Source organism: Agelaius tricolor, unplaced genomic scaffold, assembly GCF_023055355.1.
Source record: "Agelaius tricolor isolate 1412-34295 unplaced genomic scaffold, bAgeTri1.0.p SCAF_10, whole genome shotgun sequence".
Taxonomy (NCBI): domain Eukaryota; kingdom Metazoa; phylum Chordata; class Aves; order Passeriformes; family Icteridae; genus Agelaius; species Agelaius tricolor.
The window spans coordinates 30,339,731-30,364,388 of NW_027269270.1; the positions used below are offsets into that span (position 1 = coordinate 30,339,731).

At 39.9% G+C, this 24,658-nt stretch overlaps 1 protein-coding gene across 4 annotated transcripts in view; it reads left to right on the plus strand.

Annotated features, from left to right (window-relative positions):
• THSD7B (thrombospondin type 1 domain containing 7B) overlaps nt 1-24,658 on the plus strand; it is a 299,320-nt gene that overhangs the window by 185,909 nt on the left and 88,753 nt on the right. For all 4 annotated transcript variants that reach the window (XM_071435444.1, XM_071435447.1, XM_071435445.1 and 1 more), the window contains exons 14-15: nt 17,242-17,436; nt 21,495-21,758. In XM_071435444.1, the coding sequence (XP_071291545.1) occupies nt 17,242-17,436; nt 21,495-21,758 (459 nt within the window). The remainder of the gene's footprint in view (nt 1-17,241; nt 17,437-21,494; nt 21,759-24,658) is intronic.

A 24,658-nucleotide genomic window follows, 5' to 3' on the forward strand; every position in this document is an offset into this window, starting at 1 on the left:
AATATTAAAAATTCTGAGTGGTGTGTTTAGCGCTTTCTAAACCAAGTCTGATGATTGCAGTAGTAATACTTCCAAACATTTTTCCTCTTGGAAACAAGCCTTCTCCACTTCCCTTATTGTCATCAATTTGGTTCTGAAGAGACTCAGGAGAAGATTCCGTTTTCTTTATTTTTAATAAATCAAGTGAAACTTCATCCAAAAAATTGGAATTCCGCTGAAATAAAATTACTACAGAAGAAAAAGCCATCTCTATACCTTGATGGCAATAGATAGTAATGAAAAATATGTCACCTTCTAACAAAGATTTTTCTAAAGTCAATTTTTTTGCTGGCAGCTGCTGGTTTTACCAGGTGCTTGCATCATTTATTAAAGGATTGCTGATATTGGCTTTGTGAAATAAGGAAAGTTTTGAATAATATATTCTGGTATTTGATAGAGTTCTCCTGAAGCAGAGTATTTTGTAGTGTTAAATTTGGATCTTGGATGTGAAGCCTTGTAGCAAATGTTACTTTTTACTGCTTTTGTGATCAATTCAGGTCAGTACTATTGTTTCTTTTTGACAGTTCACTGAAGTTTCAGCCCTGCAATCATATATTTGTTTTCTTTGATGTGCCCCAAGGTGATTGAAGTTATATCTTTCCTACTGTCTTTTAGATATCAACTTGCTGTATCTAAGTTTTTATCCCAGTCTTTGTGTATGCAGAAGAAGTGTCTGAATTCGAGGTATGCAGTATGAGGGGATCTTACCAAGCTATTAAAATGTGATAGGCTTGTCCAAGGCCATCTACTTCAGCCTGTGTTTAATTCAGGGTGAAGGAGATCAGCTCATCCTCAGGGGATGCGGGACATGCCGGGCAGCGCTCCAGCCACGGCTGGGACACGTGGCCTCCCCCAGCCACTGCCCTCACTGACCATGGGCCTTTGCAGCCACTTATTTATTCCTTGTGCTCCTGGAGGGCAGCTTCATAATAGGCACTTAACAGCATTTGAGAAAATCAAGCATAAATAGGCCGGCAGAAGTGAGCAGCTACTGCAGACATGAACTCTTGAGGGCATTTGGGCGATTATCTCTTCTGTTGCATTTTAACCCCAGAACAGAGGATGTGGTCACAGACATTCCCTGCTCAGGGCACGGTGGAGAATTTGTGGGACTGATGCCTCAGGTTTTAGCTTTTATATTTTTCAGATTCTGTACTGCTTTAGTGTGTACTTCGGAGCTTCATAGTAGGAGATAGTGAGCTCTCTTCACAGAGCAGGGAGACAAAGCAATTCCTTCTCTACCTGGGGACCAAGGAGAAATGATTCAAATTTCAGACCCGAGAGCATAAACAACATGGACTGAAGAGAGAAAAACAAGAAGGATGGGACTGAATAATCTAAAGCTGTAATTGGACAAATAACTCCAAGATGCAAATGGAGCAGAACTTATAAAAGTGAGAGACCCCGTGACTGGTTGTCCATTTTGTGACCATTTTGGTTCATCTTCGTGCAGCCCTGGCTGGGCTCTTGTGCTGCCCAAGGTGCATCCATTAAGACCTCCTAATAAATCCCTACTTTATTCTTTAGCTCTGTCTAGTCTCTGTTCTAGGTCAGCCTTCACAAGGCATCAGGACAGATCAGAACTGCCTTGTTGGTGACAAGTTGCTTTTACCAGTAGGTGCTTTTTCAGAACCTTTTTGCAAGGTTTACTTAGTGGAGCACACAAAAAGCAGTGCTGAACTCAATCCTGTGGGATTGGATGGGTTTTGTGCAAGCCACATTGCTGATGTAGTTGCATGTGAGCAAACCTCCAAACACACAGGGACAAATTTGTGCTTCATGGATAAATACATACCTTCAGTGTCTGGTTTCATGGAGTACAAATTTTCCTGTAATCTAAGCACATCTGCTCATTATAATTAACTTGTGTGATGTGTGAAAAGAAGAGCTACATCAGCTCTATGGCATGGTTAGATGGATTGCTTCCTCTCTGTTCCTCACAATGATTAATTGTAGCATTTATAGGAAGATGGCTGTTTTTCATTAATTTTTGGGTTTAGATTATATATCTGGCCCCTTTTTAAAGCTTATTTAAATGTTAATACTCTGCAAATCCGATATAAAAGCATAAACTTTGTAATTTTAAATACTTTGATGAGAAACAGGGCAAAATGTGTCTGCTCAAATTGTCTTATCTGAAGCCTTTCAAAGATGCCTTTCCTTATTAGATGAATTTCACAGGTAACTGTAAATACTGGAGGCAACCATGAAAGAAATGTAGAAGGATTATGGAGTTTCATTTGACCCTAATTGCTGGTGTTTCCAAGGGGCAGACTTAATAATAATGAAACATATTAGCAATTTGCAGTTGGTTCTGTGGTTTTGCAAGTATTACATTTTTTCTATGAATGAAATAATCACCTAATGTGTTTCCAGAAGTTAAATACACTTAGTTCTTGGGCTGTATTTGAAGTGGTGCAGCTGGAGAAAGATTGTCCTTCTGGAATGTCCTGGCTGGGTATCCAGCAGCGCTGGCAGCACGGGGGCACTGTCCCGGTCTCTGTGGTTCGGGACAGCGCCTCAGGCAAACGCTCTGTGCTGTGACAGCAGCGGGACCTTGTGGTGGGACATGGCTTGGCTTGTGGTACAGTCAGCAGGAATCAGAGAGCGCTCGCCAGCTGTGGTGAATCCAGGTTTATTGGGTGCCAGGGGAAACCAACAACCGAAGAGAATGAGGGAGGGGTTGCAGCAGCTTATAAGGAGGGAGGGACACAGGGGAGGAGTCAGTCCTTGGATGAATAGGGTTTCAGAGGGGAGTGGGATACAAAGATTGACTTAGGGAAAACCCCAATGGGGGTAACTTGAGGGTTGGGCCCCGGCCCCTGAGCGAATCACTCGAGGCTCTAGCTGGAAGTGTCTAGAGAGTTCTAGAGAGAAGGGTGGGAGCGCCAAGTGACGGACAGGGCACCGGGGAGGGATTTGAGAAAGGGTACATTGATCTCCAAGGCAACTGGGCAGGAGTTGGGATAACTGGCAGCACAAGGGAGGGAAGGGAGAACCAGGGCAGAACCATTGCATGATAGGAGGAACAGAGCAGTCCAACTTACACAGACACAACACAACATGTATTTGAATAAGATTTGATTATATGCTTTGTGGAATGTAAATGTTCAGGCTTGCAGTGGAATAAGTGATGGGTACACGAGTACAGCTGTCAAATAGGTTGATGAGGGGAGCCCAATGATCCTGTTGTATTTTCTCCCAGTGCAGTCATCGTCATCTTCCATTACTTGCAAATGAGTTAATGTGTTCTGTAGATGGAATTCAGCCACAGGTTTTTATTGCTGTTGAGTTTGCACAGTCAGAATGGCAGAAGCAAAAGAAATGATGTGTGGAGAGTATTGAGCAGAAGTCTGAAACTTGGGTAAAGTTGCAGGAGGAGTGAACAAAATTCAGCTTACTATTAAAAAATCTTTCTGGGTTGCTCAAATCATATTGATTAAATGATAAACAAAGTACTTTCTTGAAATCTCAGTTAACTGGCATAAACACCCTGGTTGAATTATGCTGCAAACAGAACACCATAAGGGAAAATGTCTTTACCAGTTACAGTTATATCTTTTTTTTTTTTAGGATTTCTTATTAAAAATTTAATCTCAGGGTTTGCTAAGAAGATAAACTAGACTCAACAAAGAAGCTAATGCAAAAATAAGCTATTGCAGTGGCATCAATGAACAGATACAATAAGCAAATAAGCAATTTGCAGATAGAGAGTCAACATCCCATGAAATGTTTATAAAGGTAATATTTAAGATCTCATAAAATCAAATTGTATTCAGATACAATAACAAAATTCAGTAATAAAACAATGGTGAATAGTCAGAGATTATCATAAAGCAAAAGGCTGTATTCCATTTCAGAGGTTTTCTTTAGTGCTAAACATTCTATGTGTTTTTATGTCATCTCCACCCAATCTTTGCATACCCAGTTACTCCTGGTTAGAGTGTGCACATCTGAATCAAAGTCCTGAAGGCATGTGCTTTTTGGTGCAATATAATTTAATTACTAAGGAAGTCATTTGGGATTCACGGTGCTGAGCATTTTTAGCATTTTTAGTCCTCAAGGAAACAAATTATTCTAAAATAAGGCCATTGTTCTTTTTGTTTCACTGTGTCCATCAACCTAGTACAGAGAGAAAATTGATGTATATAATTTTTTCTTTTTTTTTGGTATAGCTGTCCCCAAATGTTTTTGTGCAAATCAAAAATAAGCTGATGTTCACCTCTGACACATCGAGATCGGTTCCTCCGAGTTTGCTAGAGCCAGGATTCATTAGAGCAGACACTTTTGGACTGGCTGGTTTATCCTTGATAGCCCTTTCCCTGTAAGGAAATCCACTCCCAGGAGAGTGCAGCTGGCCTGGCCTGGGAAGGGTGGTGAGAGCCTGGGCCAGGTTTCCAGGGGATGGGTGGCACCGTGGAGGGTGTCTGGCTTTTTCCAGAACATTTCCAGGAGAATCCTTTGTTACCTGTAATGCCCATTGCTAATTCTGATTTTGCATGTTTGTGCTGCAGCCTTCTGCTTATTCACAGGAAACTGACCTAATTTTCACCTTTGTTGTTGTTGTTGTTGTAGTTCCAAGGGCAGTGAATAACTTTTGTCTGAGCTCAGCTGATCTCTCATACCCCAGAATTGTCCCCATTGTGGTTGTGCCCATTCCCTCAGAGAAGAGCTTTCACTTTGGCTTTCCTTTTTTTTTTTTCTAAGCTACACCTTTCTTCAGTTTTCCCTGCCAGCCCAGCTTTCCAGCATGCCTTAATAAGTTTTAATGCAAATATGTTTATATGAATGTGTTTGTCTACCTGCCCATCCCAGCTGGTTCCTGCTCATGGCTTACATTCTATGCTGAGTGAAATTTACTCTGTCTCCACCTTGACACACCAAATTTTACCAGTCATTCTCTATAAACTGTTTCAAAGATGGAAAAGATGTAAAATTTGTAGATAAAATACTTTTCACCATCATTTACATGCCCTGTAATGCTGTAGAAGTGCTGTACCCCCTTATGTTACTATTCCAGTCATGTGAATTCACCTGTTAAATATTGGCTGCAACAGGGTTTCACCCCAAAATACATGTTAGTGTGATAAAATGTGTAAAAATTTTCAGTCTGTTTTTAGGTAAATATATTGATATTGTGGCACCTTAGTTTTCTGAGATGAACTGTGATGTGAAGATGATGGAGGAGCCATCACAGTTTGGGAGAGGGATTTAGGTATCTCACCTGGCACTGCCTCTGTATTTCACAGTGTGGGTATATTGGGCAGCCTGTGGGGCACAAAAATCGGGTCCCACTTTTTTATTTCCTCATATAAGTTGCTCTGAGAAGAGTTGTTTAATACTGGTAGCAGGTGACTGTTTGCTGTTTATTCAGTGTTTTTGTAGGTGCAGCAGATTTTTGGTTGATAAAGAATAATTTGATTTTGGGAGGTGATTCTATATAATGTGTTTGTTTGAGGTTGTTGCTGAAGACTCACACTGTAGCTGTAATAGAAAGTGTATTAAACTGCATTTTAAACATATACAATAGAAAGGTAGATAAGCATTTGAAACATTAGAGAGTTAAACATTTCCTCATTTCTTCACGATCTTTGCTCATGCTTTTGCTATGAAAGAACCAATCTTACATCTTTTAACTTAGATGTAACCCATGTCCTTACTTCCAGTGAACACTTACGTTTTTTAGAATAATTTTATGTAACAATGTGAAACAAGCTGTTGTTCTATGGGACAAGACAGGATACAAGAATCTGTTCAAAGCCCCATATGAATCTCAGGATTTTTTGCGTTTTTATGTGGTGGAAAACATGGGAGTTTCATCAAGACTTCTCATTTATTGATAGACACATCAGTGTTGGTAGCTCCTTTTTTTTTCCTTTTATTAGGAAAAACTGCATTTACTAAGTTGAGCAGAGAAAGAGATTACATCCTGTGTATGTAGTTTATACAAATGCACAGTTCTCATCACTCCCAGGAGATAATGCGGTTTGGGTGGGGTTTTTTTAAATTTCTCTGTATTTTTACAGTTGTATGAGTACCTAGGACAGTGGGTTAATAGTTAAAATATCCATTTTATGCATTCCTTTATGATTTTCAACAACTAGAGAAAGACTTTTTTTTCATCTTGATGTTATCAGTAACTCTACCAACAGTACTTTGATACCTTTTCTTTACCTTTAGACAAAGTCCAAATTTGTATGTATTAACCATACACATTCAGTATATGGTATTTAATTTAATTTATGATTATTCTTTTGTTTGGAACCTTACATGGAAGCCTGTGAGGATGTCTTTGGTTCACACACCTAATGCTTTATGAGACGAGCAAGTAATTCAGGCTCTGTAGTCACCATGCTACGTAATGACTGAGTCATAATTTTTGAATTGACAGTTAACATATATTAAATCAGATCATCTATTTGAAAAAGTTGTATTTCATAAGCTGTAGCTGACAGTTTATTATCTTATCTGAGAGAACTCCTTTCTTCCTTCATCTTGCCTCAAAACTAATACCCATACAACTGAATTTTTGGTAGAAGTCAAGGTCACAGCTTTGGAATAAAGTTATATATGGGAATTGCCTGTCTTTATGTTGAAAAGGTGAGTAAATCAAAAGTACTGATATGGTAATCTTGCAGTGTGTTCTCTTGCATTTTATTGAAACAAAATGAAACATTTTCTTGACTTTCAAAAACTGATCTTGGTGAAACTTTCTTTAGAAAGCATCTTAATAAACCTATTTCAAAATGCCCTTAAAAAATAAATTTAAAAAAATCAAGAATGGCAGTAAATTTTAAGATGTGTATCTATATATCTTGATGCCAGATCACGCAACTTTTCTGGAAGGACAGGAGTCAGGAGTTTGAGGGTGTGATCCTATCTGGGTAGCAGAGGTGTGCCCTTGTAGTTGAGCAAGGGACTGCTCGATGCTCCCAGCCTGTCAGGCTCCAGTTCCCATTCAGATTCTTTAATCTTTTTCTGTGTTTCATCCTTTCCACTGCTGGGTTTTTCACTGAAATTTTGAACTGTGGGCAAAATTATTTTCAAAAACTGGCTCTTGTTCAATTCCTTCTTACCCCATTTTTTTTTAGTACACAGCAGTGAGATCTGCTGATGTGAGGTGAAGAGTCAGTAAAATAGAAATCAAATTTGCCTCTCTTATTCCTTTTTCGCACCAACCTTACAGGCCTGAATGAAGGCAGTGGTTTACTTTTCTTCTAGTATGTTGTTGCTAAATTGTTCATTAATTTGCAGTGAAGAGCCTATATATTATATACACATACACAATCTCCATACTTCCCCATTAGTGCTGCCTTGATCAGTTGAAGTAGTGTTACAGTCAAGGGGTTTTTATGGGGCGGGGGGTGGTGGGGGAAGAAAAAATATCTTAAATGACAAGATTATATTTTTTTTCTGAAATGAATTATGCATTATTCTGAGTAGGTGAGGACCGTGGATGAAATATTGGCATTTAATAATATAATGCCAGAACCTCCTGGCATAAAGTTCAGTAGCTAGACCAATATTTAAACTGTTGAGCAACGTTATTGCTCTACTAAACCTCATCACTTCGCATGTCTCTCTGCAAGACCTACTATTGCCTCAGGCTGTAAATGGAAGATGAGATTTTATTATAAGTCTCCTGGATTAGGTACACAGGAACCACACTGGTTGACACTGGCTTTGATATATATGAGCAAAAGTTTATATAATCATTTTTGCTGCGTTTCCATTCTAAAAGTTAATTAACTGATAAGATATAACCCTGGAGCGTGGGCCTTCTGACAGGACAAGACAAAGGTTTAGAGAGAAATTGAGACAAAGGTCTGATGCAATGAGTGATGGAGGAAAGGCAAAATGCCAGTGCAATAGCTCAGAGAATGTCTCACTTCTGTGTAGCTGTACAATCTGAATTTATTTGCCTGTGCCATGTCAAACTTGCTCATAGAAACAAATTACTATGAATTCCTGCTATGCTGTATTTATACTTTCATTATAGCAACAGCAAGAGTTGTTCTCCCAAGTACAGCACATTTGTATGGAAAGTTCCCTTTCCTCTGGGCTTCTGATGAATTAAAAAGCTGCTATTTACTGGTTCTTTGAAACACACAGTTAAAATTCCAAATATCAGTTCTCTCTTCTGAAAAGGAAGTGTGATGTGAATCGTGATGAATTTTCAAAGTATTCAGCCAGTTTTGCATTGAATTTTATTTCCTAAATAACTTACTCTAAAATGGAAGAAATAATTACCTCTTTGGGAAATTTTGGAAGTCCCTCTGGTTATGTTCCCTTGTTTTTAAGGGTCATGGTAGTGCTGGGCATGACTGGAGATAGAATTTGTTCCCTCTTCAGGGAAGGAAGGGTCAGATGTTCTTCTGACCCTTCCTTCGTGTCACTGAGGCAGCCTCAGGTGTGGTCCTCAGTGATGCCCTCCCTGGCTGGGTCCTGCCTCTCCAGAGGGGAGCACAGCCCCTGCTGCTGCTGCTGCTGTGTGTGGACAGGGCTGTGAGGGGAATTTCTGCTCTTACAGGAGGAGGAAGCTGATGATAAATCCTTGTGGCACAGCCACTCTCAAATGAGCATGTGAGGTAAATGTGGGTCTGCTGTTGTTGCAGTGGCACAGTGTGAATAGCCACCTCCGCTTTTTTACAAAATTTTATTCCAATTTAATTTCCAAAGATGACCTTCCCCTGCTTTAAGTGCTCCTCAATTTGAACCTCTGATCTTGTAATGACAGTTGGCAGAAACCTTCTGCATCAAGAAAGATTCACACAGAGAGCAATTTTATGGGAGAAACTGCTCTGAGCTCCAACAAAGATGAACAAAACTTCACAGGTGAAAAGAGGGTATAAGCTGAGAGTCTAACTGGTGATTTATTATAGCCAAGATTAAAATGATTTGTACTGGAAAGACTGTAATAAAAGAAAATGCAGCATAGTGCATAGTGCAGTGTCCCAGGCTGTGGTTGCCTGGAATCAAGATTACTAATCCTAATAATCTTTCAGCAGGGTGGAAACTATTTCTGGGTCTGATGCAATTTATGTTCTATTGTATTAATTTTTTTTTTTCATTTGATTGCTTTTTTTCAGTTAAGTAAGCCATCAGTTCTATTATGTGTACCAATGGTAAAGGAATCATGATAGAGAACTTTCTGTGTTTAAACATTTCACTTGCTATGCATGAATAACCCTATTGTGATCAGTGTTTGGATTGTGTAATTTCTTTAGAAACAAATGCTTGCAAACAAATGCTTTATTCATAGAAGAACCATTAAAAAGAAAATATAATAGGATCTGTTGTTTTCCTGTTGAAATAATTGTGAGTTTTCCCATTGTTTCAGCAGTAATGCAATCTGCTTTATAGCCCCCCCAATAATAACAACTTAGTGAAAATTTAAGATGAGTAGCAGCAGTCAAATAAGAAATGTTCCTGTTTTTTCTGCCCATAAGAAAGGAAGAGAAGATCATTGCATGAAAACCACAAAGTCCTGTAAGATACCTCCCTTTGCATCTTCTCTGATCTTCTGCCTTGTTTTTAAGAGATGAGAAGGTAAAAACAGATAGTCCCTTTAGATCTGTTAGCTTCAAAAGAGAAGTAAAAAGGAATGTACTGGCAGTGAGAATGGTCTGAGCAGCAAACCTGAGGGAAGATGCGTGTAATTATTTTTATTAAGAGGCAAAGCTATTGGATCTGCTTCATTCACACATGAAGAAGTTCAGTTAGCATGAGCCAGGGGAATGCCACTCCTAATACTTATGGAAATCAGGGTCTTTTCTATGCCCAGTTTAGAAATACAGCCTTCTTGGATTATTTGTCTCTCCTGGGGGATTTGGGTGTCTTTTTTTGTTTTGTTTTTTTTTCTTTTTTTCCTGATGAAGAATAGATTCCCTAACACAGGGTTTCAAAAAAAAATACTTTTCCCCTGCACAGTCGGAATGTTGGGGAAAAAGTAGGAAAAGCCATTCTGGATGGATAATTTACATATTATGTACATATGTATGGAACTCCCACACATCGGAGTGTGACTCTGCTCTTCCTGGGATTCCAATCTGCGCACTTAGTTTTCCCATTGAATAAATCTCCTGAAAACTCTCAAACATTTCATTTTTCAAGGCTGTGGGAGGGAAATTTTTCACATTCTCTTTCACATCCTCACTGCCTCTGTTACCTTTAATCTAAATACAGTGTCTTTACTGTACTTACACTGTGCTGACCCTTGAATCTCAAGTCCAGTATCTTTATTTTTCTCTCATGAGGTGGACAATATTCTATGATGGCTGAAAGATACTTAATTTAGATAAGGTGAATTATTTGAATATGCGTTTTTATTAGTTCCAGTCAAAGTAATTTCAGTTGCATTATCAGTTTTAGACTGGAGATGAGTAGCCAGACTTCAGACCTCAATGCATTTAGTATTTTTACCTATTTTTTTTTTACAGTAGAAAAGTGAGAGTGGAAAGTTTTATGCAGGGCCATATATACAAAATCCACTGGTGTTTCAGAGAACTTTGAGAGCAGTTTCCATGAGGTGAATGTAGATTAGGATGAGTTGAAAGGCTGTTGAAGGGCCTGTGCGTGTCCCAGTAGCTTTAGCTGAGCAAGGGGGCAAGAGCAGTGCGAGTTTGGAATACCAAAATGGGAAGAGCCAGAGCTGGGGAATGGGGAGCTGAGGAGGAAAGGTGGACTCAAGTCTTGAGGTGTTACCTTGGACCATCATATTTTAAATCTAATGCTGGGGCAGTTTTGGATATGTGGGTGTGCTAGTGTTGTTCTGGATTTAGTATCCGTGCTTCACTGCAAAGGGAGTCAGTGCTTGCTTAATCAGCTGAGTAATTTTCCAACTTGAGTTACTAGAAATACTGTAATGTTGTGTTTGTTTTCCATTTTCTCTCTCTCTCTCGTGTTATTTGGCATATTTGATTCTCTGTATTTACTGTCATCTCAATGCATGTATTTATAGCAGGATGGCTTAGTCTTATTTTCAAGTTGTGCAATAAATAATTCATCTTAAATATAACTTGATGATAGGCGCTACAAAGAAATTGAACTCGAGTAATTTTGGTAATTGTGGGCCACAGAAAGAGGAAAAAAATTAACATGTTTTTGTATTTTATGTTCTCTGAAAGGAGCATAATTTCTATCATTAATCATCTAATGCACTTCCATTGATTTTCTTTTTAATAGAAAATGAAAATAAAAGCAATTCAAAACCTATAATAATGTTTGGGGGAAAAGGAAAAAATTGTGAAAGATTCTTTAGACTGATTGCATAATGTAGAAGCACTCAGATTGCAGCTATTCTCTGGACAAAGTAAATTTGAAACATTAAAACTCATATTATTTTGCCTTCCTAGCCAGGCAGAGTCTGAACCACTTAGAATATGAAAACACTTGTATAAAAATAGTGCTCAGCATTAATTTATCAATTCTGTGTTCTGCATTCAGTGTGTGGGTGGGAGGAGGAATGGGCTTTACAGCAATGCACTTCTCTCCTGCTCCTCCTCAAACAGTGGGCAGTTGTGGTTCACAGATGAGGAAGAATAAAACCTCAAGTCACACAGCTTGGCAAAAATGACATGTGCAGCTCAGCCCTTACAGCAGTTCAGATCCTGTCTTCCAAACCAAATAATTGATCACCCCATCCATGAGTATCAAATTAAAATTGCACTCTGAGGAGTTATTTTAGATGGAACTGAGGTGAGTCCAGTTGAAGGCATTAAATGGTGCTGGAGGTGCCTCCCACCATGCTGGCCCTCAGCTGCAGCTGGAACTCCTTCTGAGGCTTCAGTGCCTACATTAACCCCACGCACATCTTACTGTGGAAAGGCTGCAGAGAGAAACCAGCCTAAAAGCAGCCACAACATGGACCTTTAGCTTGAGAAGGATGTTCACAGTTTTGCATGCTGTTTTTCCCTCCCTTCTAACTCTATCCCAAACTTCTCCCTTTTCCTATTACAATCTCTTCTCTGTGTGAATGCTTTGCACCTGACTTTTCTGCCCATTTCTTCCCTGACCCCTTTTCATGCAAATCATTTCAGTTGCTTTCCTTTATCTTTCAGTTGGTATTTACCATCTTTATTGCATCCCAAGCTCATCTCAGGCTCCCCTTGTTTGTTTATAGAGCCTGTTGGTTGGGATCTGTGTTTATTCAGTGCTCTGTTTGCATGGTGGCATTTGTCAGCCCTTTAGCACTTCTGTCAATATCATTAATAATTACAGGATGGGAAACTGGTGACCTCAGAGACAGTTTTCCTGCTGAATAACTAGTTGTCCCATCTCTTCCTCAGTTATTTATATGAGATTTGTGTCTGTGATGTCCTTGCTGGCATCATTTGTTCTTTTCCTCAGACTTACTTTTAATGGTTATCTTATGGTGTGTTCTGTAAGTCCAGACTTTGGACACACTTCATGGCAGGGAGTGCTGCCATCCAAAGGGGCTCCCACAGGGATGGAGTTAAGTGTATATTTATGTTCTTACAGAATCAGGACTTTTAAACTTCAACCTGTGTCTCAGCAGAGCCTTATCTTATGCCTTCTATTCTGTCTGCTTCTGGCCTGCTAAAATTAGGGGTTGCATTAACATACCAATAATAATGTAAATGTTCCACCTGGGATTCTGAAGAAACTTGTTGTAAGTATGAAGGAGCATCAATATAGAAAATAAATGAGGTTATGATGAGTTATGGGACTATAAGTATAGTAAGCAAGTCTAGACCCTTATGGTATTTTATTCTTTAGTTTTCTAATATATTATCCCTTAACTTCTTTTTCACTTCCCAGCAGTGATATGTGTAAGCAATGATGTGTTATCTCATTACATTGAGGGATACCAGGAATAATTATGCAACAGAAATGAGGCTTTTTCTGAACAAGAGGGTAAAGAGCTATATTAAAATAATTGCTTTGACTTTACATGCTGGCTTTGATTTTTCAACAATTCTTAGAATTTGAAGACAGGGAAGATTATGACCTTATTTTGCCTACACCTCTTGGCATTAAAGCTCTTGTCTAGCCTCATAGCTCATCCTTTTGTTCCTGTACTAATTCCAGTCATTTCATTTGCCCTACTGCATAGCTTTAGTTTTAGTGTTTGGCCTGAGTGTACCTTCCTGGAATTATCAGTCATGGTTTTCAGATGTTCTAATGACATTTAATTCCAGAATTTTGAAAACACTAATTTACTTTTCTCAAATTGAAAGTGCCATGGTACAATATAATTTTACTGGTTCATAGTTGATACTCTCAGTCTTTAGCTTTTTACCCTTTGGAATCTGTTGGAATGCATTTTTAAAGGAGAATTGATTGTAACTTAGGTAAATGAACATGATTACAGAGGCTGTCTGTAATTGGATTTTTACTTAAGAGGAATTAAATTTATGTTATGTTTCCTTATTGGAGGCAGTGCTGTGCCTGTACTATTTAATTCTCAATACAGTTCCTTTTGTTAGGATCATCTCCAATGCTCTGAAGTCAGGCACGAGCACCTGAGAGCACCTGAGTCCCCTCAGTTTGATGCTGACACCCTGCTTTGGTGATGCTGTAACATCATCCAAGGATGCCTTCTGTGCCTCTGCAATCTGACAGTGTGCAAACATTTGATTTCACCATCTAAAAGTTTATAGGAGAAGTGTCTGTTATTTACTTTCAATTTAGGAGAAATGTAGTTACAGAATGTAGCTCCCATATGCTTGCGTGTGCCATATGCTGAGATGCTGGCACGCAGACACGCTCTTGTGGGTGGGAATGCACAGCCAGAGACAGAGACTGTCACACTGCATATCCCCTTAGCAGTCCTTGCTCAGTCTCCTGGCAGGGCCCTGTAGCAGCAGAAAGGGAAATTTGCTCCCCAAGCTCTGCATTTAACACTTGACTTAAGCCTTGAAGCAAAGCATGCAGCTATTTTCATCGCTCATATTTATTGCTTCGTTGTGTTGGCACCTTCACAGGTGCATCCACACAGTCTGCTAAACAATTCCAGCCCTTCCCTGAAAAAAAGTTATTTTCTTTCAGCCTCTTAAACCTGGCTACCTTTCATTTTAATTCATGATCTCATGTTATCATTACAAGAGAAAGTGTTTTGGTTTTTATTTTTTTTGTGGCAGCAGTTCTTTTTATATCCGTGGAATTGCATTAAAATGTCACACCATAGTTTGGCCCCAAGTGTTTAATTTGAGTTTGGTGGGGTTGACTGGTGGTAATAAAAAAGAATAGTGGGAGTTCAAGAGGAAATCCTGCATTTTCTCTCTTGGTGGGAATGAATATTATAATTTGAAAGCCTTTATCTGGAAGTGTCCGATTATTAGCAGTTTTAGTCATATGTTTGTGTCCATTTTAAATGCTTTAAAGATGGTAGAAACCACACATTATGCCTAGGAGGGATTTGTTACTCTGATTTTTTTTCCTCAGTGCATAGGACTGCAAATGGACTGCATTTGCTCTCTGGGGGTATCCTGCTTGAAAAAACAAAAGAAATGTTGACATAACAGAAATAGCTTTGCGGTATGAGTTTATTTAAAACCATTGTGACAGAACTGAGGATTAAGGGGAAATATTTTTTATGCAGCATAAACCACATATGAGCCAAACCAATCAGTAGTTTGAAACCACCAAGGATAAATAATTTTATTTTCCTGAAGGTTCACTGAAAACAAATTTCTCTCATTCTCTTTCCAGAAGTGCCTGTATATGAAAATATTTTTCTCTTAGAAGTTAAAGCTAAGCAAACTGGGAAGTTTTCAGGAAGCAGAAATGAGGGGATTGGTTTCTGATGGAACCACTGGAGTTGGGTCCATTTTCTCCTCTGCTTTCTGCCTGCCCCATCCCAATCTGTTAAAATGCCCTAATGGGCTTTTGCTTGATCATTTTGTTTATTTTAGCAGTTCATGCAGCTCACCTCAGGCTAAGTTTTAAGCATGTAGCAAGAGTCACAGGAGATCCTCCTCCTCCCCTCCTTAAGGGGTTATGTCTCTTATCAGAGTATACATTAGACATTCTTTTCAGCCCCTTCTTGTCTCCATGCTTATACATATACATATCTAATTCACTATATTATTTGGTACTTTAACTTTCCTCTCTCATGTTTCCATTGTCAATAATTTCTTGAAGCTCCATAATCTCTGTCAAATATTTGCCCTGATTTCATATGTCCTTATATATATAGATCTATTTTAGCATCCAAATAGGCTCAGTGAACTTGGTGAATTATTTGAATGCTTAAAATTGTGGCTGTTTGTGCATGAGTTGGGGCGGTTAGACAATAACTGATCACAGCAGTGGGGTGTCTGGTTTAACATGGATAACTAGAACTTCTATTACTTGTCCTGACATCATTAATAGTGTCAGGAATGAGCTGTGCTTTTCTGGCAGCTCCCACTGAGCATGGCAGTGGGGTGGTTTGCTCTGGAATCACAATTCCTGCTGCGTGGGGCTGGCAGTGGAGGACGATGTTCGTGTCCCTTCCAGCCGCCGTTGCGGTGCTGAGGAGATGCTCTGCATCCCCTTGGCCACGCCTCACGTGGTCACAGCTGTGTGGCCAAACCTGGGGTGTCCTTGCTGAAGGCAATGAGGCTACACAGACCTTGGCCACCAGAGTCTCTCACTTGTTTAACCTTCCTGAAGAGGGCAATTACACCGTGTCCCCATGTGGAGTGGTGACCTCTGTCCCGTAATGAGGAGGGGAAGGCTCCAGGCTCGCAGCTGGAGCTGGGAGCTAGGAAGGGTCACAGCATTGGAAGTGAAAGGCAAGGATCAGCAATTTAGAGGTGGTTATTAATATGCTGATTTGCTGTCACTTGAGTCTAAAGAGACGTTTAACAATTGCTTGCCTTTTGCATGCTCTTCAAAATGCTGATTTTTTTCCATAGAATCTAATTACATTTTAATAAGATGTTTTTTTATTTTCAGGTGATTGCTAACCCATTCCTTTCTCCCATACAGTGCTATAGTTAAAACCCAAAAAAATCATGTGTATTCATTGCAGAGTTACACCCCAGTAAATCCTTTAACTGTAAGAAAACAGAGTTGTTTTTACCTTTCTTTTCATGCACTCTTACTCACATTAAATGCTGGCAACAAGGAAAATATATGCAGCCTCAAAAACCTGAATTATTTAGCAATTGTCATAAAATAATATCACAGGTTGTTAAAGTTAAATAATAAAATCTGTATTAAATAACTTCATCCTTAGTAGTTTTATGATACAATGTGTGGACTTGCCTAGAATCAGAGAGCTCAACATGACTAAAATCTCATGGCCAAATTCAGTTCATTACTCTATCCCTGAGTTTATTACCTTAATCAAGTCATGACCTGCCTTTGCTTTGTTTAACTTACACTGGAGGATATAAATAGCCTATAATCTTGGAAGTTTTATGAGAATTAATTATTATTAATGAAATGAAAGACTCCATGATGTGCAGGCTATTTTTATTTATTATAATTACTTACTATTAATTCGCTGAATTTAGCAAGTTTTATCCTAGGTTTCCTGTGACTCAGATTCATACATTAAATACTTTTGTTCTCTATCATGGCTATACAGTACCAATATCCACCGTGAAAAATTAATTATTACTTCTAAAAAAGGACAACAGACAAAGTGGGAGAGTATAAGAGGTATCACAATATTTAGGGAGCTCGATGTGGAGGGGCCAGATCTGGTACTTACCTTGCTGAAGGAAGCATTTAGCTGTAGCATCTACTCAGTCACTCCTTTCATCTGAAATATGGAAAAAATGATGGTTTTGGAAAAAGAAGCTTTCTTTTATAGTTTTTAGGGGCTTTTTTTTTAGCACAGTTTCAATTCCATGAGTAGCAAGCGCATCACAGCTTGTGAATCCTGGCCTCGACCAAATATGTTTTCTGGCACATGGCCACAGTGTTACCTATTTTCTTGCTTGATTGTACAATGTATCATTGGTTAAAGTGTCCCCACAACCTTTAAAATGACTGCTCCTTGAGAATATTGAGTTTATATCATCATTTAGATAACACACTGGTCAAACAAGAACGTGTCTTAATGGTTTTGTGAAATGGTTTTGTCACTCACTGAGTGACACACAAACAATGCCCTAAAACCAAATCACCTTTATCCTGTTAATCCAGGGGAGAGAGTCTCACACAGAACACCAGGACTGACTGCCCCGAGTGTAATACAGTGTATATATATATGAGAACATAAGATTTCTGTGCCCTTGCTTGCAGCTGTGACGTGCCTGTCGGAGCAGGGCGACCCTGCCGCCATCGGGGACTGCGTGCAGTGGGCAGGAGCGATGCCAGCCCTGGTCCAGGAGTGCCACATTCCCTGCAAGGATGACTGCACTTTCACCCCCTGGTCTAAATTCACAGCCTGCTCCTCTGACTGTGACACAGCCAGGAGCAGGAGGCGCTCGCTCACAGGTATAATCTTTTTCAATATTTGTCCAGTTGGGAATAATGCCCTTGCAGTGTTGGAGTGGTGGGAAGATCCAGAACATCCTTCATTGGTTTTTCATCTGGCACTGATCATTACCAGCCTTATACACCTTCCAGTACAAGAGCAGTGTAGAAAAGGTATAAAGGTTTTAGACGTAAACCAAATGAAACAGTGACCAGGTTTTGTGCAACTTTATCTGAGCTATTAATCTGGGGAGCATGCAGAAAATACACATACAGGAGTACAAATCAGTGTGATTTTCTGGAGGAAGTTTAAAACTGGAAGTTTTGTGCTCAGCAGTATGCTCCAGTTCAACAGGGCAAATTAATACCATGAATAAAGAAAACCCCGTACCATTGGAGCAGCTTTGTTTGATCTTTTACATCTGTTTGTTAAGCTCACCAGTTCAAACCATTTGATGGATCAGTCTTCCATACTTGCTGTCGAGGTTTGTTATTATGTTATTTGAATGCTGACCAAACTGAAAAGCTTTAAAACTCCTTAATATGAATAGTTTAGAACTATATATTTTGCTGGGAGTTGTCTTCCCCCACGTGCATAGTTAAGTAAAAAAGAATTATACTGTGCTTACATGGTTTACAAGAAATTTGCTGTTATTGTTCTTCTGAATGCTCACATCTTTTCATGTGTTGTATTTGAGAGCTAATATGTACCTGGCTTGAGTTGCTCCTTTAATAGGGGTGAAACTTCAAAGATATTGTCTGTGGAGTAGAGTGCTAAAATTGCTGTAAGAATATCTGCTGAGATAAAAGCTGGGACCTGAAGGGCAGCAAAATGTGGTGGCCACCACTGCTCCTTCCTCCTAGACTCACTTGTCCTTGGCTGCATGGCTGTCTTACTCCATTTGTTACTGCTGGAATGTTCTGTGTGTTTTACTAACTAACAATTACAGCACACATTTATACTGGTTTCAAGCTGCCATTTGTCAGTGTGGCTCATTAAAGGATAAAGATTTCTTTTTCACATAAAACCCCAATATTATACAATGCTCTGTAGTTTCTGGCAAAGAGCATATTCTAAAGTGTTCTCTATACCAGTGCCTGTATGTTTATAGTAGGAGAAATGCTTGATCCCTAGCAAAATAATAGGTGCCTGATATTACAAAAAATATGTAAAAAATAGTGAATAATTACTTACAGGTAGTTCTAAATCTGATTTTTCTTTATGAGCATTGTGGAAGTTACAAAACAGTTCAGCCCTACCTATCCCCTTTCTTACTCTGCTCTACATCAGATGGAGATCTGTTCAAGTAAGTGGACCTAAAAAGATTTGTAGTGCCCGAGTTCTGTTGGTTTGTCTCCTCACCTGCACTGCATTTGTGACCAACCACCACCAGTCTCTCCCATCCGACCTTGCTGGGTTCTGTTTTTCCTGCCAGGATGGAGCTTGTGGTCTCAGCCCGTGGCCAGTGAAGGTGTCCTGAAAAGCAAGCGGTGAACGTGCAGTGAGTGTCCCAGGTGGGGACGTGACAATGCCCCAGAGAGCAGCAAGGGACACCCAAATCAGACACTGGCTTTGGGTTGGCCCCCTCTCAAAAGGGGAACTCAGTGAGACCAGCACCAACTTGTATTTGCATAAATGCTTCTTGAAAAATAGAGATAGACAGAAGTCTTGAAAAAAATCTCATGTGCAGGAACTCAAAGATTAAGGAAAATGCTATTTTCAAAAGTATTTTGTGATGTTAAGAGACCTTTATCCATTTGCATTTCACCTCTCTGTAAGTGTGCATGAATTGTACCTCTTGTTCATCAACTGCGTGTGTCTGTTCTCAAGTGAATGCTTTGGCTTCATTATAAGAGTTCATTGATAATGTCATTTAGTGGAAATCTTCTAATTGTTTGCTAAGTATTTGCTTGCCCTCCACTCACTTTTTAATAGTATAATTCATTTTACTTTGTAATTCGTCATTGACTCTACATATGAAATTAGTCATTACTTTAAGTGAAAGACTTATTACAGAACATTTCAAAATTCAAAGTCATAATAATGGGAACACCATTTTTAGGTGAGTCTTCAGTTAATTAATACAGTCAGTTAATTCTCTGCATTATGGATACAAAACACTTTCTGTATTTTTAATGTTTCCTATAATTTTTATTTACAGTATGTATTACCTGATAATATTTAATATATATAATGTTTGTTAGTATTCAGAAATGTAATTAAAAAAGAAAATTCTATTTAATTGATGGGTTTATGTACTCAAAAAATTTTGGAGAGGGTATTTTTAGCAGCGATCTTTAAAGCAGTCTGTAAAGATGATAAAAATACACTACCACTAATTCTAAAAATATTTCTATGTGAAGAGTATGGGATCAATGTCACTTTTCCCCGTAAAATAGGGCTTTCATAGCAGCTTCATTTAGGGGGAAGATTCCAAGAAAACAGATGGCAGGGCAAGTTGTTAAAAAAACCAGTCACATTAGTATGAGATTATTGACATCCTTACCTCAGTGTGTTGTGCTTTGTGTCATGGTGGCAAAACATGGGCAAATCCCAAATTCCCATGTTTACTAACACAATGCAGAGCACACAACTGAACATACAGAGTTTGTGGCTTCTCAAACAGAAAAGGCTGGAAATGCCATTAGAGAGCTCTCAATCTAGTTAAAGTCTCTTAAAAGACTTTCCTTGAAGTATGGGGAGCTGTACCTGCATTTCCTCATAAATATATACTTAAAAATGTAAACATAGATTTATCTACCAAACTATAAAGATGCTGATTGATTTTATTTTTTTTTTTGCATCATTTTGTGCTGGCAAATTCTACATTTCCCAGAACTCTGAAAATACCATTTTGAAAGAGCTGGGGCTTGAAGGATGGTGATATTAAGGGTCTACAGTCAGGGGCCTTTCCTTGGTGGGTACATATGTGTATGGAAACAGGCTTTGATGAGACCCAGCTTGTCTGTGGTGAAATGGCTCATGGTTCCACACTGGAAAGGGGGTTGTTGAGTTATACAAGTTATCTTTTGGTTTTAGTATCTTATTTGTGTGCAATGAAGAGAAAACATTTTTTCTGGGATCAAAGCTTTAAAAGCCTTCTGCAAAAGTGTTTTTAGTGCATCCAAGATTCCCAAGGAATATTTTGAGGATGGCATTTTGTTGCTGATGCCAAATGCAAAGACGTTACTGAGCTCAGCCAGCATCAAGATTGTTCCTCGGCACACTGGCTGACCTGAGCCAAGAAAAGCATTGATTTTTATCTTTGGAGGCTGTGCACAGACATTTGTTCCCTTGAGCAGTTGTAGGGATGCAGAGAGCTTGAACTCTCTGTTTTGCATTATTTCTTCTTGTACTGGGGACCGACCCCTTCTCATGCCTTGAAGTCCTGCAGGACGAGGGCATGGAGAGTGCAATTGCAGAGAGCTGTACTGTGGGTTTGTTTGGATGCTGCTGCTGCTTCCTAAAACTACTGAAAGAGCTTTCTTTTAAAACCTGTTGAAGGAACAGAGCAAAGGAAAACATAAAAGCAAGCACAACCATTGAAATACTTTCCAGCACTAATAATTTACTGAGGATTATCTTTTTCTGTTTTCTTCAAAGCATGGTTTGTGTGCACAGCTCATCTTTAACTAATTTGTAAAGAAATCTCATAGAAGTTGTAGCTAATTTAGGGTCCTCTGGAAGTTCTCCTGGCAACCATTGATTGCGAACAAATAGAGACAAAACAATCAATTTATTTCCATCAGATAATTAGGGGAAAATGATATTATATGAAATTACAAAGCGGTTTCTGGGCAGACCATTTCTAGAGTAAGACTTTGTATTTTACTCCTTGATCTACCCATCAGAACAGTATTTCCAAGTTCTCTGGTTGCCCCTGGAGATAAGTACGTTGTCCTTGCACGCCAGAGCACTGGCAGCAGCTAATAGATGCTTCAGAATCATCCCTGAATATTAACATTCAGATTGTCTTGGTTCTAATGTGTTGAATTCATGCAAGTATAAATAATATGAGGCGTTGTTATCAAGAGCAGCAGAAGTTGAGCTAACGCGCCGATTTCTGTGGTCGGAACAGGGCGAAGCAGAAAGCGAGACAAATGCCAGAACACGGAACTTTATCCTCAAGTTGAGACGGAGCCGTGCCCCTGCGAGGCGTTCACCTCCCAGCCCCATGGGAATTGGTCTGACTGCATTATCAGAGGGGGTGCAGCCGAGCTGCAGCTGGGAATGCCGGCCCAGGGAGCGGCCAGGGAGTGTGGCCAGGGCGTGCGGCTGCGAGCCATCGCCTGCTACGACAGGAGCGGCAGACTGGTGGAGCCATCTCGCTGCAGCACTTCGGGTAAGGAGTGTAGAGCAGCCCTCAACACCTGTGAATAGCACTCTGTGGCTCATGGTGGAGCTTATCCCCCCAACACCTGTGAATAGCACTCTGTGGCTCATGGTGGAGCTTATCCCCCCAACACCTGTGAAGAGCACTCTGTGGCTCATGGTGGAGCTTATCCCCCCAACATGTGTGAATAGCACTCTGTGGCTTATGGTGGAGCTTATCCCCCCAACACCTGTGAATAGCACTCTGTGGCTCATGGTGGAGCTTATCCCCCCAACACCTGTGAAGAGCACTCTGTGGCTCATGGTGGAGCTTATCCCCCCAACATCTGTGAATAGCACTCTGTGGCTCATGGTGGAGCTTATGCGAGGTGTGTGCTTGCTGGAATAGCTCTCACAGGTTTGTCCTGGGTGTGGAACACAGTTCCTTGAATATCTTCTTATTGCTCTTTAATAATGAAGTTTTCCTCAGTGTAAGGGTCTGCTGGCATTTCTGCTATGGAAATGAAGCACAAGAAGGCTAAAGTTTGCTACAGTGCTAGAATACCAGAGACATTTCCCTAAAAATCCCGCAAAAGTAAAAGCTTCAGAGGAGGTGTATTTATTTCAGTCAGCATTTTGTTTGAAGATATCTCCTACTTCTGCTTTTACTTGTTTAGAATTTTTTATTCCCTTTCACTAAGTTTGGAGGTTTGCATGGTTGTTTTCAATGAAGGAATTTGCAATTTTCTAGAGACAATTATATTTAATTACAAAATGCCCGTGATGTCGCCTGCTGTCCCTCATGCCAGGCACACATGGCTTCAGCAGCCAGTGGTCTCCTCCTACAATTATCTGCCCGTGTTAAGCTCAGATTCACAGAGTGTATTTTCATAAATTCTTAGACTATATTTTCATGTCCCTGCTTCCTGGGACACTTACATTTCTTGTATAATCTAGTAATCTATATCAGAAAGAGGGCAGAATTAAAATCAGGGAGAGCAGGGTGTGTCATTGCATTTGGGTGTTTTTTCCCAATTTCCATGATATGCAGTTCATTGAATGGTTTAAGTTGGAAGTGACCTTAAATATCATCTCATTTCAGCTCCCTTCCACTATCCCATGTTGCTCCAAGCCCTGTCCAACCTGGCCTTGAACACTTCCAGGGATGGGGCAGCCACAGCTTCTCTGGAAACCTGTGCTAGAACTTCACCACAGTTAAGAATTTCTTCCTGGTATCAAATCTAACCCTGATACCTGTGCATTTGAAGCCATTCTCCCTTGTCCTATCACTTATCACATACATAAGCCTTTATTTTAGGAGCAAAATCTCAAGCTGGGCTGCCCCCAAACCACTGCTGCTCTCTGACTTAGAGCCAAAAGCCTTGGGTCAGCTTGGAGCAGGATGTAGCAGTTTGGAATTCTGCTGATGAGCTGTATGATGGGAAGGGGAGAAATGATGTCTCAGGAGGAGATTAAGTGATACAGTGAGCACCACAAGTGCTCCTGAGGGTATGAGGGAGCAGAGAAATCAGCTCTCTGGAGGGTCTTCATGATGGGGATCAGCAGCCTGAGCCACGTGTAATAAAAGGGAAAAAACCCTCCACCTTAATGAAGTGATTCAGTCCTGGAGTGAATTCCTCTTGCAGCTGTTGATGGCTGTTCCAGCTGGCTGCACAGGTTCATAAAGCAGCTTTCCATGGTTTGTGTTTCAACAATGTGCTTTTGTACCAACTGATTGTGCCTCTGTGGCCCATGAAGGAGGAGTAGTATACCTTTCCCCCACATTACCTTTTCTCCTGCAAAAAGGGAGCTGCTGGGTTTTGAAGGTGGGTTTGCCTGTGGCATGACTTGCTCTTTTGAAAAACTCAGGGTTTTTATCACTGTTAAAAAGGGGAGGTTGTCTATGCGTGGGGTTTTTCTAAATAACCTTGAAGCCTGTTTTCTGTCAGTGGTATTTATGTGGCATTTTTAATGATCTGGCTTCTCTTAGGGAGGTAGTAGGGAGTGGTAACTCCAGGGAAATATTGTTCACTTTGTTGTCTTCAGGTTTTTATGTGAGCAAAAATGATTGTGGCACTGCCCTGGCACAGGGCCCACGTCAGAGGCAGAGGGGTGGTCAGTGACTTTGGGCATAGACTGATTAAAAATGGGCAGAAGCTCCACAGGCTCCACTTCTATCACCTGGGACCTGCCTTCCAAGGTTACCCGAAGACAAGTCTGATATTTATGGTCTCTAGAGCTGGGAATTTTCAAAATCCACTTCTGAACACCTTATTGAATTAGTGATAGAAACAAATCATTATCCAATTAATAATTAGCAGAATGCTTTTCAACCATAATGGAGAAGAGCAATTTACAGAAGCATGAAGAATTGCTAAGCCCTGAGAAATTATTCATGTCAGTGTTTTTTTTAAGCAGCTCAGTTTGTCTTGCTCACCATTAGTATCTGGTGACCTTTTAACATTTGCTGGCTGGCCATGATTATGGCTAATTAATTCATTGTCTTATATATTGAATGGCAATCACTGTGGTATCTGGGCATTGTTCTTGCTTTATAAGGTGGGGATAAGCAGGTTCCTCTTTTACTCCTTTCAGGCTTCTCTTTGTTTCCTACTTTTTTCCTTCTGCAGTGCTTTTCCTTCCTTTCCCTTGAACCAGAACAGAAGTGAGAAGTTTTAAGACTTAGACCTCAGTTCTTTGATACGTCCTTTTGAAGAACTGCAGAATGTAGAAAGAGAGATGTAGGGATGTAAATTGGCCCTCAAGAGTAGCAGCAAATTTGTCCCAGGTTTGATAATGTCCTGAGTACATGGTGTAGGACAATAAAAATGGTGTAGAACAGAATAGCTTGTAGCTTTTTTGGAGAGCAAACTCTGGGCTCGTGCCTTCTTGCTGCAGTGATTTTCATTTTCCGTGACTGAAACCTTGTGA